Here is a 15,299-nt window from a genome sequence, read left to right on the forward strand (position 1 = left end):
AAGAAAAAATATAGCACTTCCTTAATTATAGCTGCTTTATCTAACAGAAATAAATATAATTTAAATTTCTAATTTCTTGATAATTCAAGAAAATAAAATGGAAGAGTTTGGAAGAAACACAAATCAATTACCCTAAAAATGACACACATGCTTCGTGCATAGGTACAGCAAAATCACTGAAAATTAAAATACAGTTTTCCCTGAGCTTCATCTGTATACTCCTTTAAATAACTACAAGACAGATAAGATAATCTTCATAAATATATAAACAGACAGTACAAATCTCCAAGTATTTATACCTTCAGGCTCACCTTCTACGTCCCCCTGCTGGCTCTCCGTTTCGTACAGGAGGATTTTTTTCATTTTTCGATAGTTCAGATTATCAAACTCACGAACGGCTTTCTTGGTACGAGCAATTAGATCCAAGATGATGTGAGGTGACCGATGTCTCAAAATGAACTCGTGCTGCAGAGTAAGAGTGACTCGTTAGTGAAATGTACCAAATATATTATAAAGAAATTAATATTATTTAGACACAATTAAATCTTAAACTACATTCATTCATCATGACGATTACAAATCTTTCTCTAAGTAAATATTATCATATTGCCAATCTGAACATACAGAATGTAACAAATACCAAGGCCAAAACACGATAACAAAACATCCTCATTCTAGATGTTCAATACAGTACAGTACTTACAGAGAGGAGCCTGGCCGAGGTAGGTCGATCTGGTGGAGATTTCTGAAGGCAAGACTCAACAAAGTGTTGGAAATCTTTTGACCACTCTGGAGCAGACATTTTTGGGGCATCATTTTGGGCAATGTGGTACAAGGCACTCATGGCATTCATGTTGAAGTAGGGCGGTTTGCGCTCGGCCAGTTCTATGCATGTGATGCCTAGGGACCATACATCCACCTGTTTAAAATAATAAAATTTGATAGATTTCATCATCGTGGATATATATATATATATTAATATTGTACGATAAATAATCCACAACATATATACTGAGACAAACTGATTCATCATGGTCAAGATTATTAAAATTATTTTCTTCACAGCAGTTTATTTACATGTCCTATTTCTAAACAAGTCCCCTAGATATCTACGGTGTCTAGTTTATTAGTGTCACTTCTCACCACCTGGTATAACCCATCACAAGCACACCCATCTACAAAGACAAATTAACACCATATTCTTTGACCTTTTACACAAAGTGCTGCATCCCACATGTCCACCACCCCACTTTAGCACAACTCCTTGGTCTTCCCCCTCCCTCCAATTGTGTGTATCGTACACTCTTTGACCCATCGTTCGCCTTCTATTTTCTCACTACCGTATGTGTCTAATACCTAAGCAAACCCTCCTCAGTTCCATGTGATGTTTCATTCACTTCAATTTCTCATTATTTCTGGATTTATTCAAAACAAATATTGTTCTTGAGCCTTAATGCCTCTAACTTGCCTCTTCCTGTTGGATTCAAAATATCTCCCACATTTTCTTCCCATGAAACATATTTGACCACATGGTTAACACTTGCTGCACTGTGCTCCACGCTTGGTCAGTCTGGTGTTTGTTATTATTGTGGTCGGGTACGTGCTGGCTCACTCCACCCAGTACATGGACGTGGGAAGAAAGGGTGTTGTAGCACACCAATATTGGGTATACAGTACTATACATGTGCCGAGTGATACACCCACACAGACATTCAACCGCACATACAAACACACAAACCATCCAGACTGATGCTGGATTTTCTGAAGCACCCCAGAGAGTACAAAAAGAGAGAATTCTGGTGTATAGAAGTGGTCCTGTAATCACAGATCAAGACTGTGAGAAAGAATTATGGTTACTTTGAGAAATATTATGGTTGTTTGAAAATTTCATTGAGAAAGGTATTAAGATATAACAAGAAAATAAGGATTAGTAAAATTTATGAAAATGAGACCACCATAGAGAGAGAGAGAGATGGACTATACTGTACATGGGAGTCAGTGAGATTTACAAGTGACAAATTAGATAAAGTCCAAAGAATGATTGTGGATTATGAACAGTAGAGTAATTTTATACTTGATGCCAATAATAATATTAATACTTTAATAATAATAATAGAGGTGCACACAAGGATTCACTTTGTATACAGCATATACAAACTGAATAGCAAGACAAGATATTTATGTTGTCTTAGCTCCTTTTCTGCCACCTTCCACACTTGACGTGCACCATTATCACTATTATTCCCCTTTCTTTGAGGATCCTATACGTCTTGATCCAGCATACAAAAAAAAAAAAAAAAGAGACCGACGAGTAAATAAACAGAGAATGGAATGGAATAAACTTTAAATGCGAGGGAAGTAGATGTTTTGTGAGAGAACAATAATTTTTCCATGGGTGAATAAGACTGACATTTTTAGCCTTGTTAAATACATACAAAATATCTTTCCAAAAAACTGTACTAATGCCTAATGCTGGATTACATCAACACAAAACCTCACCTTTCCATCATACTGTCCTTCATCCATAGCCAAAATGACCTCAGGAGCCATCCAGTATGGTGTTCCGACAAAACTATTGGCAGGAGATGCAATACTTGCACTACCAAAATCCGCTGCAAAGAAAATATACAATAAAATACAGTGAACGTCCCCGAGACCTGACCTACCATCACTATTCAGCAAGGAATCCCCTGAACTACAAGAATTAAATGGATAGTTATAATGGGGACAAAGAATCAATGAAGATGACAGCATAAGGTAGAAATCCCTAGAATGAGCCAAGAAAGTCTGGAAATATCTACAGTAATGACATAGTTTGAAGCAGTATGTGAGAAAGTAATGAGGATAGTGTATGAAAGGATTGGGTGAATGTAACTTTGTAAACACATAAAAGTACCGATCCTAAATATATACATAACATGATCAAGTCATAAAGTACCACATGAGGTGCTTGGTATTTTAGTAACTGAGAAATCCCAATTGTACAACCAAACAAATAGCAACTTAAGAGATGAGCAAAAGTTGTGTGAATCATCTTATATAAGAACAATTGTTTAAAAATACCAATTATAAAATGAGTCAATAAACATAATTAACAACATGACAGTTTACCATTGTAGGCTGTGAATGTATAAAAAAAAAGGATAGTTAATAGTTGCACAGAAATATATATTCCTTAACAGTGTCCCAATAGTCACAGTCTATGGAAATTCCACAAATTAAAAACAGATGCTAATTCACCAGTTCTAATCACACTAAAATCCCACTTGATGTGTCATGAAAGTTTTTAATGTACCAAATATAAATGAAACAAGTATTGTAGTAAAAAACATCGTCCTGTTTACAGAAATACAGAGAAAAAACAAATGATTGAATGCATAGGGTTATATGACTTCTTAGGCAGAGGAAAGCATTTTAAAGGGTTCAGGTAACAGTTGCCATAAATCAGGGTCTGGAAACATTAGCTCAACCATGATCCAACTGATGCTTTAAAAGGCACATGGATCAAATAGTCAAACAACCCTACTGTAAACTTAACATCTCTCAAGTTTAATTACAGTTGTCTGCAGCCAATAACAATTGTGCTATTTTCCTCACCAGTTTTCAACGTGCAGGTTTTAAGACGAGGTGATCCTAACACTATGTATTTTCATAGTGAGAAGTGATCATTCACGACACAGTGTTTACACAGTAAACCTATACGGTACATTATAAAACAAAACACTGTGTTCAACTGAACACACCGCTCTGGCAAAAATATGCCCTATCAAAATGAATAACAAATGGGGACGATGAAGTTATTTTACTGGGACTGGATGTTCAAAAGACTGTACCTCAATTTTTATTTGTAACTGGAAATTCAAGAATGGAACTTGCAACAATATACCCGTATGCTTTATATACGAGTTCATTGCCTTAAATTACTTATATGGGTATTGCATAAGAGAAATGACAATCCACTGGTAGAGTGCAAGGGGACAAGGAGAAAGGAAGCAGTGATGGGGGGAGGGGGTGATAATAATTTAAAGGATTAAAGGGACTTCCCAAAAGAGCTAATCTGGGAAGTTACAATACAAAACATATTATCATACAAAATTTAGTACCCAAGTTTTACCGTCTGATATCCTTCATCTTTCTGCCAAGGCCTGTAGACTCCCAAAACCACTCAGACTTTGCCTTTAACTTAATTCATTCAAATGAATCTAACTGGTGATAATGATGCACACATAGTAAAGCTCTAATGAAGAAATAAGATTTCTTTCCACTGTTTACCTCCTGGGTGGGAACTAGCTTAGTCAAACCCCGTCCAGGAACACATGAACTCCACCTACTACCCACACTGCAGCCCCACATAAAACAGACTTTCAAAAAGTTGAAAATTCCAGTTTAACAGGATATTCCGACTAATCACATGACTTCATTTCAAAAAGCTAAGCCTCCCATGTAGGCTTCGGCATGGTATCGTTTTTTCTCTCTCTCTCCAGGTCTGATTGTTCAAACCACTTGAAATGAGGGAAATGATATGATACAGTCTGTCAACATCGCAAGAGAGAGAAATGTTTATGGTTGAACTGTAAAGGATTTAGTTTCCTCTCCTGATTTCACTCTTCTGAAGCTGCTTAAGATTACAGGACTACGTCCTCACAAGAAAGTCACCCTAAGATAAAACTAGGTCTAAGCTACGACTCGAGACTTCCATGGCAACAGACACGATTTAAAAAGTTGTCGAGATCTATCAACTCCAGAAACTCAGTAGAACTGGGCTTGAACAAAGGTCCAAACAAATTATTTGAAGTTATAAACAGTTTCCTATTTTTATTTTAAAAGACTCAGGGAAAGAACTAATTGTTCTACAAACTTTCAGTCAGTGCCATGACCACTCTTAAGTTAACAATTTGGTGGTGAAGGTTAATGGCAACTTCCATAGACTCAAAGGAAGACACAATTAAGTCATCAGGTCAAGTACTTACCCAGTGTTTGATAAGGCCAGGGAATACATCAATGCCATTCCACCACCCCTTTGTTCCTGTTCCTGAGTATCTGGGAACACACAATAATGAATGTGTCTTGGGAAGAGCAACTCATTGTTATTATCTGACTCAATCACCCCCAGATGCAGAAAGATCACCACAGGACACTGCTAAAAGCAAAATGGTTAACCAATTCATGAGGCATATCAAGGGAAGGGCAGGGGTTCCAACACAGAAGACACAAGTTGGTCATTCATCCATCTTTGGACATTGTGATGTAATATGCCAATTAAACTTTGAACAACAGTAATATAATTCACTGAGAATCTGCATTCAACCTTTTTATCAACATGGATACAAACTTCAAGAGACAGCTTTTCAGCAATGCAAATTTGCTTGTGCCTCTGACATTTTTAAGGCAAAGGAAAAATAAACAGCCTTTCTCAGTCATTCTTTAGTTCATTTATTCTTTTCAATAATGCCCTTGATAACAATGTTCTCAGGAGAGGAGAATTTTTCTGTCACAGTCATTTTTAGCATCAATTTTTATGGCTCTGAAACACCAAATTCTGAATCCCCAGTGAAGCACGAATTCACTACCTCATTGGTCTCCTTTGTATCTTCCACAGAAAATTTGATCCCATGGGAACTTGTTTTCATCTTCTTACAGTTACACACAGAAACTAGGCAGAGAGCACTTTCAATGTTCTTGGTAAATATCAATACTCTTAGTTTCATCACCCAAAATGCCTGATTTTCCCCCAAGGGCTTTGATTTTCACACTTGCCCTAATGTTTTGTTCCTGGTCCTTTCTCAACAAACTAAACAACACATATAGTGTACAGTAAATAAACTAAATTAGCTGATAATGGCAGGGTTCCCAACCCTTTTTTAACTGCATACTAATCTTCTTTCACCATACTTCCAATAGTGATCTATCACTGCCATAATTATGAAATGTCAGAAAACCAAGATGAAATAAATAAACAAAACTTATTACTGTACCTGCAATAATACATTTGAAAATTCACTTTACAGAAAACTTACCTAGTTTGACTGTGCCATTTTCAGTAAGAAGAATGTTGCCAGCTTTTACATCACGGTGAATTTTTCCTAAGGAATGCAAATATGAGAGACCCTGAAGGCAGCCTTCACAGATGGCACTGATTTCCTCTTCTCGTAGAGGCTGTCGGTGTACTTCAATGATGTCTGAGGCTGAACCTAAGCAGTACTCCATTACCAACTGTAAAAGACAAGATAGTGATTCTTTACTTTAGTCTCCAATGGGTTGTATGTCTGTCATCCCAAACCTTAAGTCTCCCACTGAACAATAATATCCCCATATTTCAAATAATTTACCCACCAGAAGAAAAATACAGACTGTAGATACAGTATATGGAATTACAGTACACTAGTCTCACTAACTCGGCCTCCACTAATTCGAGTACCGGCTAAATCACACATTTTGATCATACTTTTCATATAACTCCCTGCTAGCTACCAATACAAATCTTAAGTCTTTCTTTATTTAGTTTCTCAACACAATGGTGCAAGTCCAGTACAAATAATGACAATGCCAAGACCTCAAACCACCTTTAGCTCCTGGGCTTCGGGCTATGGTCGGCATCCCCTCCCACGCGGGTATATTCAGGAACATTTAAAAAACAAATAAAAAACAATTCTAGTCTTACAAACTGGTCGTGCTTGATATAAACAGGAAATAAATACTACGGTATGTCCTTACCACAGGTTAGCAACATGAGCTAGGAAGAGTTAATGTTCGTGAAGTGGCATGAGTGACACAATATTACCAAGTAAACAACACTACGTAATTTATAGGCAGTATGAAGTAAAGGACACTTGTGTTACTATATTATTACTATTTACACTATTAATAATAATTATTACTACTCCAGTAATTTATCACAATACTAGACATGAGCTGGGGGGGAGGGGGGGTAGAAACACATGGTGAAGTGAGTCAGGTGCATGGGCAAGACTCCTAGGTACTTCACAGAAGCTGAGAAGAGACTGGGTGGCTCATGTGTGAGTAAAAGATCAAAACGTCATATGACATGACCTGAAGCCTTGGGGTTAATTCAATGTGATCAGTAAGGACTACGTCAAAAGCAACCATTTTCATCCCCATATCCTAAACATATTGGTACAAGCTCAAATATCCTATTTTTTAATGGTTTTGAAGGTAACAAAATAATGAAAAACAAGCACTCATATGATCTGTAACTCCAATGGTGAATGGCTGAACTGTCACAAACTTCAGGGCATTAGCCCATATACCAGTACCCTTCCAGCAGTCTACCAACAAGTAGTAAAAGCCCTAAAACTAGTGAATAGTGTAATACACAAGTTTGTTTCATGATGATTTTAAAGAAGTTACACTGCAAAAGAACAAATAAGAATAATTCTATTTGTAACAGTTATTTGAACTTACCCATACTGTTGATTCCTTTAAGTAGCAACCCTTATAGGTAACAGTGTTGGGGTGACGGAGACTGCGTAGGAATCTAATTTCTTTTAGAATGTCTTGCCACTTCTCTGCACTTTGTTTTCCATTATATGACATTTTCTTAATTGCCACCACCTAAAAGGGAACAATTAAACACATTTCTTAAAATCAGATTTGAAATCGATAACATTAAATAATACACAAATTGTGAATAATGATTAAGAATGTTAAATAAAGAATACTTACATCATCATATTCACCAATGCTTTATGCCCATTTTCCACACTTGTGTGTACTAGCCGCAATTACCTGATTGCAGCTGTTGGGAAAAACCAGAATGGGATCCCCCCTGCCCACTATTGCAAGGCCAGAGGATGGGCAAAGCTCTGGGTTGCCATCAAGCACACTAAAACATAGTTTTATGGCTGGATGCCCTTTCTAATGCCAATCCACAGGGTGGGAACAGCTAGCAAGACTCTGAGGTAATCAAAGACTATCCACCTACATTTTATCATTATATAATCAAATACTGTTCCATGCTCATAATAAGCCTATGAAAGAGTATATTGTATCCAGGCTCAAGACCTGGGCAGTAAAGTCTTAGAGATCTTCATCCCTGAAACACTAGAGCACAGAACTGCTAAGAAAACCAAATGTATATAAAGTGAACATCTTGTTTAATCCTGCAAGATGCCTTTCTCAGAATAGAGCTTTACAACTACACGTACTGTACTCTCACCTACAATGGGCTAACAAGATGTGTAGAGTAACCTAGATTTAGAGAGAAAGAGTACTACACAGGGGCAGATCCAGGAGTATTAAAAGGGGGGGTCAAAGAAGTTGTGGGTAGGGGAACATGGTGAGCACAGCGAGCCCACCCAGCTAGGGAGGGGAGGGGGGGGCACTGTAAGTCCCCCAGAAAAATTTCGGAAATCTGACCAATATCATGAGCATTTTGAAGCCATGTGCACTTGATATTAGGAGATATTCTGAGGTCAAAAGTAATTACTTTTTCCTACACAAAGATGCCTCAGTAAAATACTGCTTTAAAGAAAAAAGTATTGGAATTTTCTGGTGAAAAGTGGGGGTCCCCCCCCCAGATCTGCCTCTGCTGCATCTACTTGTGTTCCCCATTGCTACAATTTAACTTATGGTAACTGGCTGTCACAGCAAATCAGAGAAAAGTACACAGTAAACCTTGAGTATCCTACATACTGGCTTAATCACTCCAATGTGAGAATCAAAGCAATGAACCACTGGAACAATGCATATCCAAACACACTGCACCATGACTGCAAAGATTTGGTCCCCCTGCTGCAATATGTCCTAGACTGGGCTGTGCACTGGTTCATGGATTTGTGAACACAATCCACACTGTGCTGGAATGAGCAGTTAGCTCTTATTTGTCACATCAGAATCATAGATTCATGTTTCACATCTAATGGACCCTCAATTTAACAGACCTCCATCTCCATATATATAGATGATTAAAAAGAGGTTTCACTGTAGTACTGTACAATAATCAGATTAATGCCCTAGCTGCGAGAATCATTTTAGGTAACCTTAGACAATTGAAAAAAAAAAAAAATACCTCTTTTGACGAGACATGGCGTGCATAATATACTGCTCCAAAACTGCCATGGCCAATTTCACGTAGGTCATCAAATAATCTCTCCGGGTCCTCTCGCTCAAACAAGTCAGCCACCTCAGGATTACGGAGGCTCCCAGGCCGAGAGAGAGTGGCCATCTTTGGGACGAGGCAGCCGAGGCTAACGCAGCGGCTACGTTCACCTTCAGGTTACATCACTCACCACACAACTTGCATCTGAAAATTCATATCAATTAGTGATTAGCTTCTATACAAAGATGATAATTACATGAGAAGCTGATATTCACCATGAGCTACAAACAAAAATAGTGTACGGTATCATAAAAATGGAGCTAATATTTACATTTTGACATATAAAACTAACCATTTTCAGGTTACACAATAGTACAGTATATTGCTTTAGTCATAAAGTTATAAAGCATGGACTTGAGGGTAGATTGTCACATTTTTAATAAATTTGTTTCTGATTACAGTATTTGTGAGACGATTTTCCAATAATTATTTATTTGTATGTGTTTTGTGTGTGTGTCTACACACGCACACATATTTACAATACAGGTAAAGGAAATTACTGTCTCTAGAACAAATGGCTCCCTGCCCCAGCCGCAAAAATATCGGCAACTTTAAAACTACCCACAGACATTCTTGGGTACATCCAGGGTGTCATCCGCGAATAATAGAGGGCCGCGAAATAAAAATCCGCAAACCTGGGGGTCCCCTGTATAGTAAAGTACTAAAATTCGACAAAGATTAAGACAGATGTCACATGCATAAAAGCTTTCCACTGAGGAATACTTTTGTGATACCCGGTTTGAGTTAGCACAGTACAGTACAGTATTAAGATAATAGCAAAATCCTCACTCACAATATAACGAGTCAAACAAAATATCTGCGTATACCTATCCAATATCTTGCTGTCTGTGTTAGGTGACTCTAGGTCTGCATGATAATGACATACAGTAATTAATGCCCCTAATGTTTAAGGCCACTTACGCATTAATCTTTTTCAGGTGTTGAAATGTTACAGACACAACAACCAAACCCTGAATTAATGATTTGTATGATCCAATGTCAAGGAATTATCTAATAAGACTGTACACTGTGCGAGCTGCATTGGCTAACCATTACCCTGGAACACAATCCACCAACTGATTACTACTAGGTAGTCCAGGCGAAATGGCATAAAGAAACTGGCTCATAGTTTCACCCTTCAAGGGGATCCAACCCAGGATCCCTCCATTGCAAGCTGAGTATGCAAACCATTACATCCCAGGTGACCTATGTACAGTATTCCCTTAAAGCTCTCGATTTTAAACCTTGCGTCCCTCGGAAACTCACGGATTACCATGGAAAATAAATAAAATAAATCTGAGACTGTGTGCCAGGTATCAAGGTGAGTCAACACTACAGGATGGTACAGACCACCATATTTCCCAGGTCATAAGATGCACCCTATAATTAACAAGGTATATTTTGGAAAAAGACTTTAGCAGATTTAATAGCCTACTGTACTGGTAAAGCCAAATCTCTGGCTATATGCTATCATGTGTCTCACCACCACAACTACACTGTGTGGACCTAATGTCCATACAGTGTTATTTCATGTTTATTTTTTTTTTTTTTTCATATTTATTATATTGTCTTATGCATGCAGTACATAGTGTTGTTATACGTGTGCATATAGCTATTTACATCTCCTCCCCGACTTACGACGGGGTTAGGGACCAAAATCCAGGTCATAAGTCAAAAATGCTTAAATAATACATAGAAAATCTAAAATGGGTGTCTCTTTTTCTTTTCAGCACCACAAAACTCTCACTTTTAAGCTTGCCAGCCATTTTAAAGTGAATTACAAACGAAAATTTAGTCAGTACACAGCGCAATCACCGACGTTGGGACTCGAAAATACGTAATTTGACAAAATTTTGGTACGGCTGAGGCAGGTCGTAAGTGCGGGTGATCGTAAGTCAAGTAAGGTAGTAAGTCGGGGAGGAGCTGTATATATATTTTGCACTCCTGAGACTGGCATGAAAAACTCGCAGATTTTGCTTTCTCAAGGGGTCCATTTTACCTAATCCCAGCGAGCTTTAAGGGAATACTGTACTCATAAATAATAATACATAAATAATGTCTGAATAACCAACAAACCAAAACAAAGAAGCATTGCAATCACATTAACCTTTTGTGTACGGTGTCACCCCTGACCTTAATAAAATTGTCTGGCGTTAACCAAATAATATTAAAAGTGGCGTCCCCATAGTGAAAGGGTTAAACTTTTATGGCACCAAAGCTTGACAACCACCGTGGACACAGATGGTGTATCTCTTGTATATACAGTTTACTAACAAGTCACATTATCAATATTTCTTTCCCTACAGACCTACACAGTCAGCAAAGTAATGATGGGCAACATTTCATCACACCAAGAACACTTGGGTCCCTTGGAACAATGAAGGTGTTGCATAATACCAAAGTAGGACAAGAGAATAAAAAATATTCCTCCTGTAACACAGACAAGTGTAATTTATCTTGTGTTTTCAGATTCCTCTTACTGCTGACAACTTTAAGAGGTTTAAAAAAGGGACTTGAGGCCTACAATCAGTCTGTCTATGGTTAGGTATATGAGAGGAAAAAGTGTCTGAGGTTTTTGTGGCTATCATCACCAAATTTAAACCCTAAATAGATCTAGACTAATTGTTTCTGGTGCACTGTGCTGGCATGGTCACTAATAATCCCTGTATTGGATGGAAGCTTGGACATTGTAATCTTAGCCATTTAATTCTCATTGTCAATACAGGAATCTGATGACAACACTGATTTTTAATTCTTTTCCCTGTGCAGTTATGATTAAGCCCGAGAAACCTGTATCATATCAAACTCAACTACAGCACTCAATGTATTGTGTCATTCATGATACGAAACATAAGATAAATTAAGACAGTCAGTAGCTACACCCTTTCTTGGATATTGTTGGAAATAAAGTAATAGTTTATCTCCGTTAACCAGAATCCCAATTAGGTGAAACTCTCTAATAGTACTGTATCTGGAATTTTCCAGTATCTGTGAAAAATTGATGCTGTACTGTACAGGGTATTAATATTTTGTGTGCATTGAAGTTAACTGGATACTGCAATTTTATTTGTATATATAGAAGGAATGCCAGACAATGACATCATCAGCCTCCATCAATCAGAACAAATGCCAGACAATGATGTCATTAGCCTCCACCAACCAGCATGAATGCCAGCATATGCTGTCATCAGCCTTAACTCATCGGAAAAAAAGCCAGACAAACAGCAGAAGTAAATTAGGATCTGTGACCAGACAAATATACGGTCCACTGCCTTCAAGTAATTCCTGCACTTATCTCATCTGATCACTGTCTATCATCGCTCCTTAAATTCTATAGAGCCTTTAAGAGAAAGCTTTTTCTTCTTTCACTTCACAACAGGTACGGGACACAATCTGACAATGTAGATTTCATTTTCTTTGCCCTCAATGATAAACAAGTACAGTAGCTCTATTTAAAAGAGCATTAAAATGGTGATGATGCTGTAAATTGGCCAATCTCCTTTACATTGTGGTCTGTCTTCTCACAGTAACCAACCAAATGCGTGCATATGTAAATAAGGGGAGTACTGTACTTATTTTTACATATCCAAAATGAACACATGAATAGAATCTTTGCCACCAGTAGTTATAATACTCTCTCTCTCTCTTATTCCACCAAGGCAAATGTGCTATCTTGTGGTGCACTTCTCTTAAAACAAGCAAAACAAACCCAACCTAACCTAACAGATTTGGAAGAGCTTGTGTAGCTGGGTACTTTATCCTGATTCCACCAGATTTATGTAACGTTTATGATAACTTGAAAGGGAACTATATCTAATCTAACTTAACCAAACCTTCACTCCTAATTAATTAAAAAAAAAATTAACAGAGGCAGAATCATACACAGAACTATAAAACTCAATAAAAATGTAATAAACACAGTGAGGTTTAGAATTAGTCAACAATAATACTGTACAGAAGCTGTACTGTATTATACACTTAGCCTGGGTACCCAGATACACAGCCTGCTTACCAGCTCTTATATTCAGGCTATTTCTCCATACTCTACCACTAGATGTACAGAGTATATCAATTATAACAAATATGGAAAACAAACGTCTTTTTAAGAAATCAAAAGAAAAATTCATTGTCCATTAACTGACAGAAGTAACAGTCCTTGATCACAAGATATGCCTAATGGACAACAACGTTGGAAATAACTTCACACACACAGTACAGTAACAATACCAAAATTTAGTTACAAAACAAAAACCTGGAAAACATATCACCCTTTGTAGAGTAAGGTAAAATTTTAGTTTTTGCCAACTCTAGTTTTTTCTGGCGGTTTTTGAATGATTTTGATCTAGCCTAACCTAACCTAAATTCTTAAGATTCCCTGGATGACCAAAACTAAAATAATACCTAGAGTAATATATACCTCAGCATATATATATATATATATATATATATCATGTAAATCCACAATGAAAACGTGGATAAGATAAATCTTGATAAAATCACACGGGAAAATGGAAACAACGGAGTACCTTAGCTTTCGTCTTTATTCAAGACATCTTCAGAGGCAACTCTGAAGATGTCTTGAATAAAGACGAAAGCTAAGGTACTCAATTGTTTCCATTTTCCCGTGTGATATATATATATATATATATATATATATATATATATATATATATATATATATATATATATATATATATATATATATATATATATATATATATATATATAGGATGCTTATTTCATATTTCATCTTTGCTTTTGTTTCAAAACAATAGTAAGTAATCTATTAATTTCTCAACTTAGGTTTCCCATGAAGAAAGATCATCAAGTAATAACTCCACTACATAAAACACTATGTCTCCCTTAACAACCAGTATTGACTTTCTTACTTCCCAACAATTTACTTCACCAGCTGACAGCAGCTTCACTAATAATACTTGGACCAAGGAGAGTCACTGCCCATGAACACAGTGCAACATTTCTCTTACCTCAATATAAATAACTAATCATAATGACACATATTTTCTGAAGATCATATAAAAAAATCTGGTAATTGTAACATAACCATCTTGACAGCCTGGTTCAAGAATTCACCTGTCACAATTAACTTCACCACTCACAATCAACCAAAACTCAAACCCCAGAGTTAAGATATCTCTCATCAACAGTAATACATACACAGCTCTGGGATGACCAATAGAGAAGTGTTTCATCTCATAAGAAACATCAAAATGGTATACTAAACAGGAAATCGTTTCGAGGGCTTCCATTTGTACACCTTATCACTGAACCTTTCCTGGGTGACTGTACAGCACTATAATCAGTAGTAAGGTACAAATATAATCTTAACCTACCGAAAAATGTATTAATTTACTTTCTTACCGCATCTGTGAACCCCCTGCAGGAGTTATACGGCTAAAATTGACGGACCACCCCCTCCTAAGACCTCCCCACTAAGCCAAAACACAACCTCCCGTCAATATTTCTCTTCTTGTAGTTCCTCTGGTATGATGGGCTGGGGCATTTTCTGATACCTCAACTATTTAACAGATCCACATTTCAAGGAATATCCAATCCATTACGTATTACGCCGAAATCAAGCACGAATGTTAATTGTTTTACTCACTCTCTCTCACAGATCAGAACGAAATGGCGTCTGTTAGCGCATGCGCAGCTGAGTCACTTGATGAGGCAGTACCGTACAGGAGACATGGTTACTGCCACTAACCTCTAATATATGAACTCAGTGATATATCTCTTAATATGTGCTGTTATTCTTTACTTTCATATGTTTATTCTATTGGTTTATATTATATGGAAACATTAGTATAATATTTAGGATATAATTTTAATTATTTTTGTACGAGGGATGATAATAAAATGTTTACCAGAAAATAGGTCAAAGTACTGTATACATAACTAGTATATAATTTTGATACACTCGTGAAATAAAATAAAAAAAGTAGTGGATGTTTCAGGGATACAATGAATACCAAAAATGCCGAAAGATAATAGTCACTTGTAAGGTAACAGTGGGCTGAATTAGAGTGATAAAAAGGCTATCACACAATTCATGATGTACTGTATATTGGTGGTGCCTAACTCGATATTGGACTATAGGTTTGAATACCGTTTAATAAACTGCTTACATTAATCTGACATACCTGTTCTCCCAAACACA

General features: G+C 36.9%; 1 protein-coding gene across 15 annotated transcripts in view; it reads right to left on the minus strand.

The window, feature by feature from the left end:
* The window catches only part of LOC121854165 (serine/threonine-protein kinase Tao-like), a 52,443-nt gene extending 37,615 nt beyond the window's left edge, over positions 1–14,828 (minus strand). For 4 of the 15 annotated variants that reach the window (XM_042348682.1, XM_042348674.1, XM_042348650.1 and 1 more), the window contains exons 1-7: positions 14,501–14,737; positions 9,029–9,262; positions 7,423–7,572; positions 6,018–6,213; positions 2,500–2,612; positions 704–919; positions 312–465 (exon numbers count right to left, since the gene is read on the minus strand). In XM_042348682.1, coding sequence (XP_042204616.1) covers positions 312–465; positions 704–919; positions 2,500–2,612; positions 6,018–6,213; positions 7,423–7,572; positions 9,029–9,184 — 985 coding nt within the window. In that variant the 5' untranslated portion in view covers positions 9,185–9,262; positions 14,501–14,737. The other 11 variants (XM_042348713.1, XM_042348705.1, XM_042348699.1 and 8 more) reach the window with 5 other exon arrangements.
* Between the last annotated feature and the right edge of the window lie 471 nt (positions 14,829–15,299).

Source organism: Homarus americanus, unplaced genomic scaffold (assembly GCF_018991925.1).
Source record: "Homarus americanus isolate GMGI-L3 unplaced genomic scaffold, GMGI_Hamer_2.0 scaffold50564, whole genome shotgun sequence".
Lineage (NCBI taxonomy): Eukaryota > Metazoa > Arthropoda > Malacostraca > Decapoda > Nephropidae > Homarus > Homarus americanus.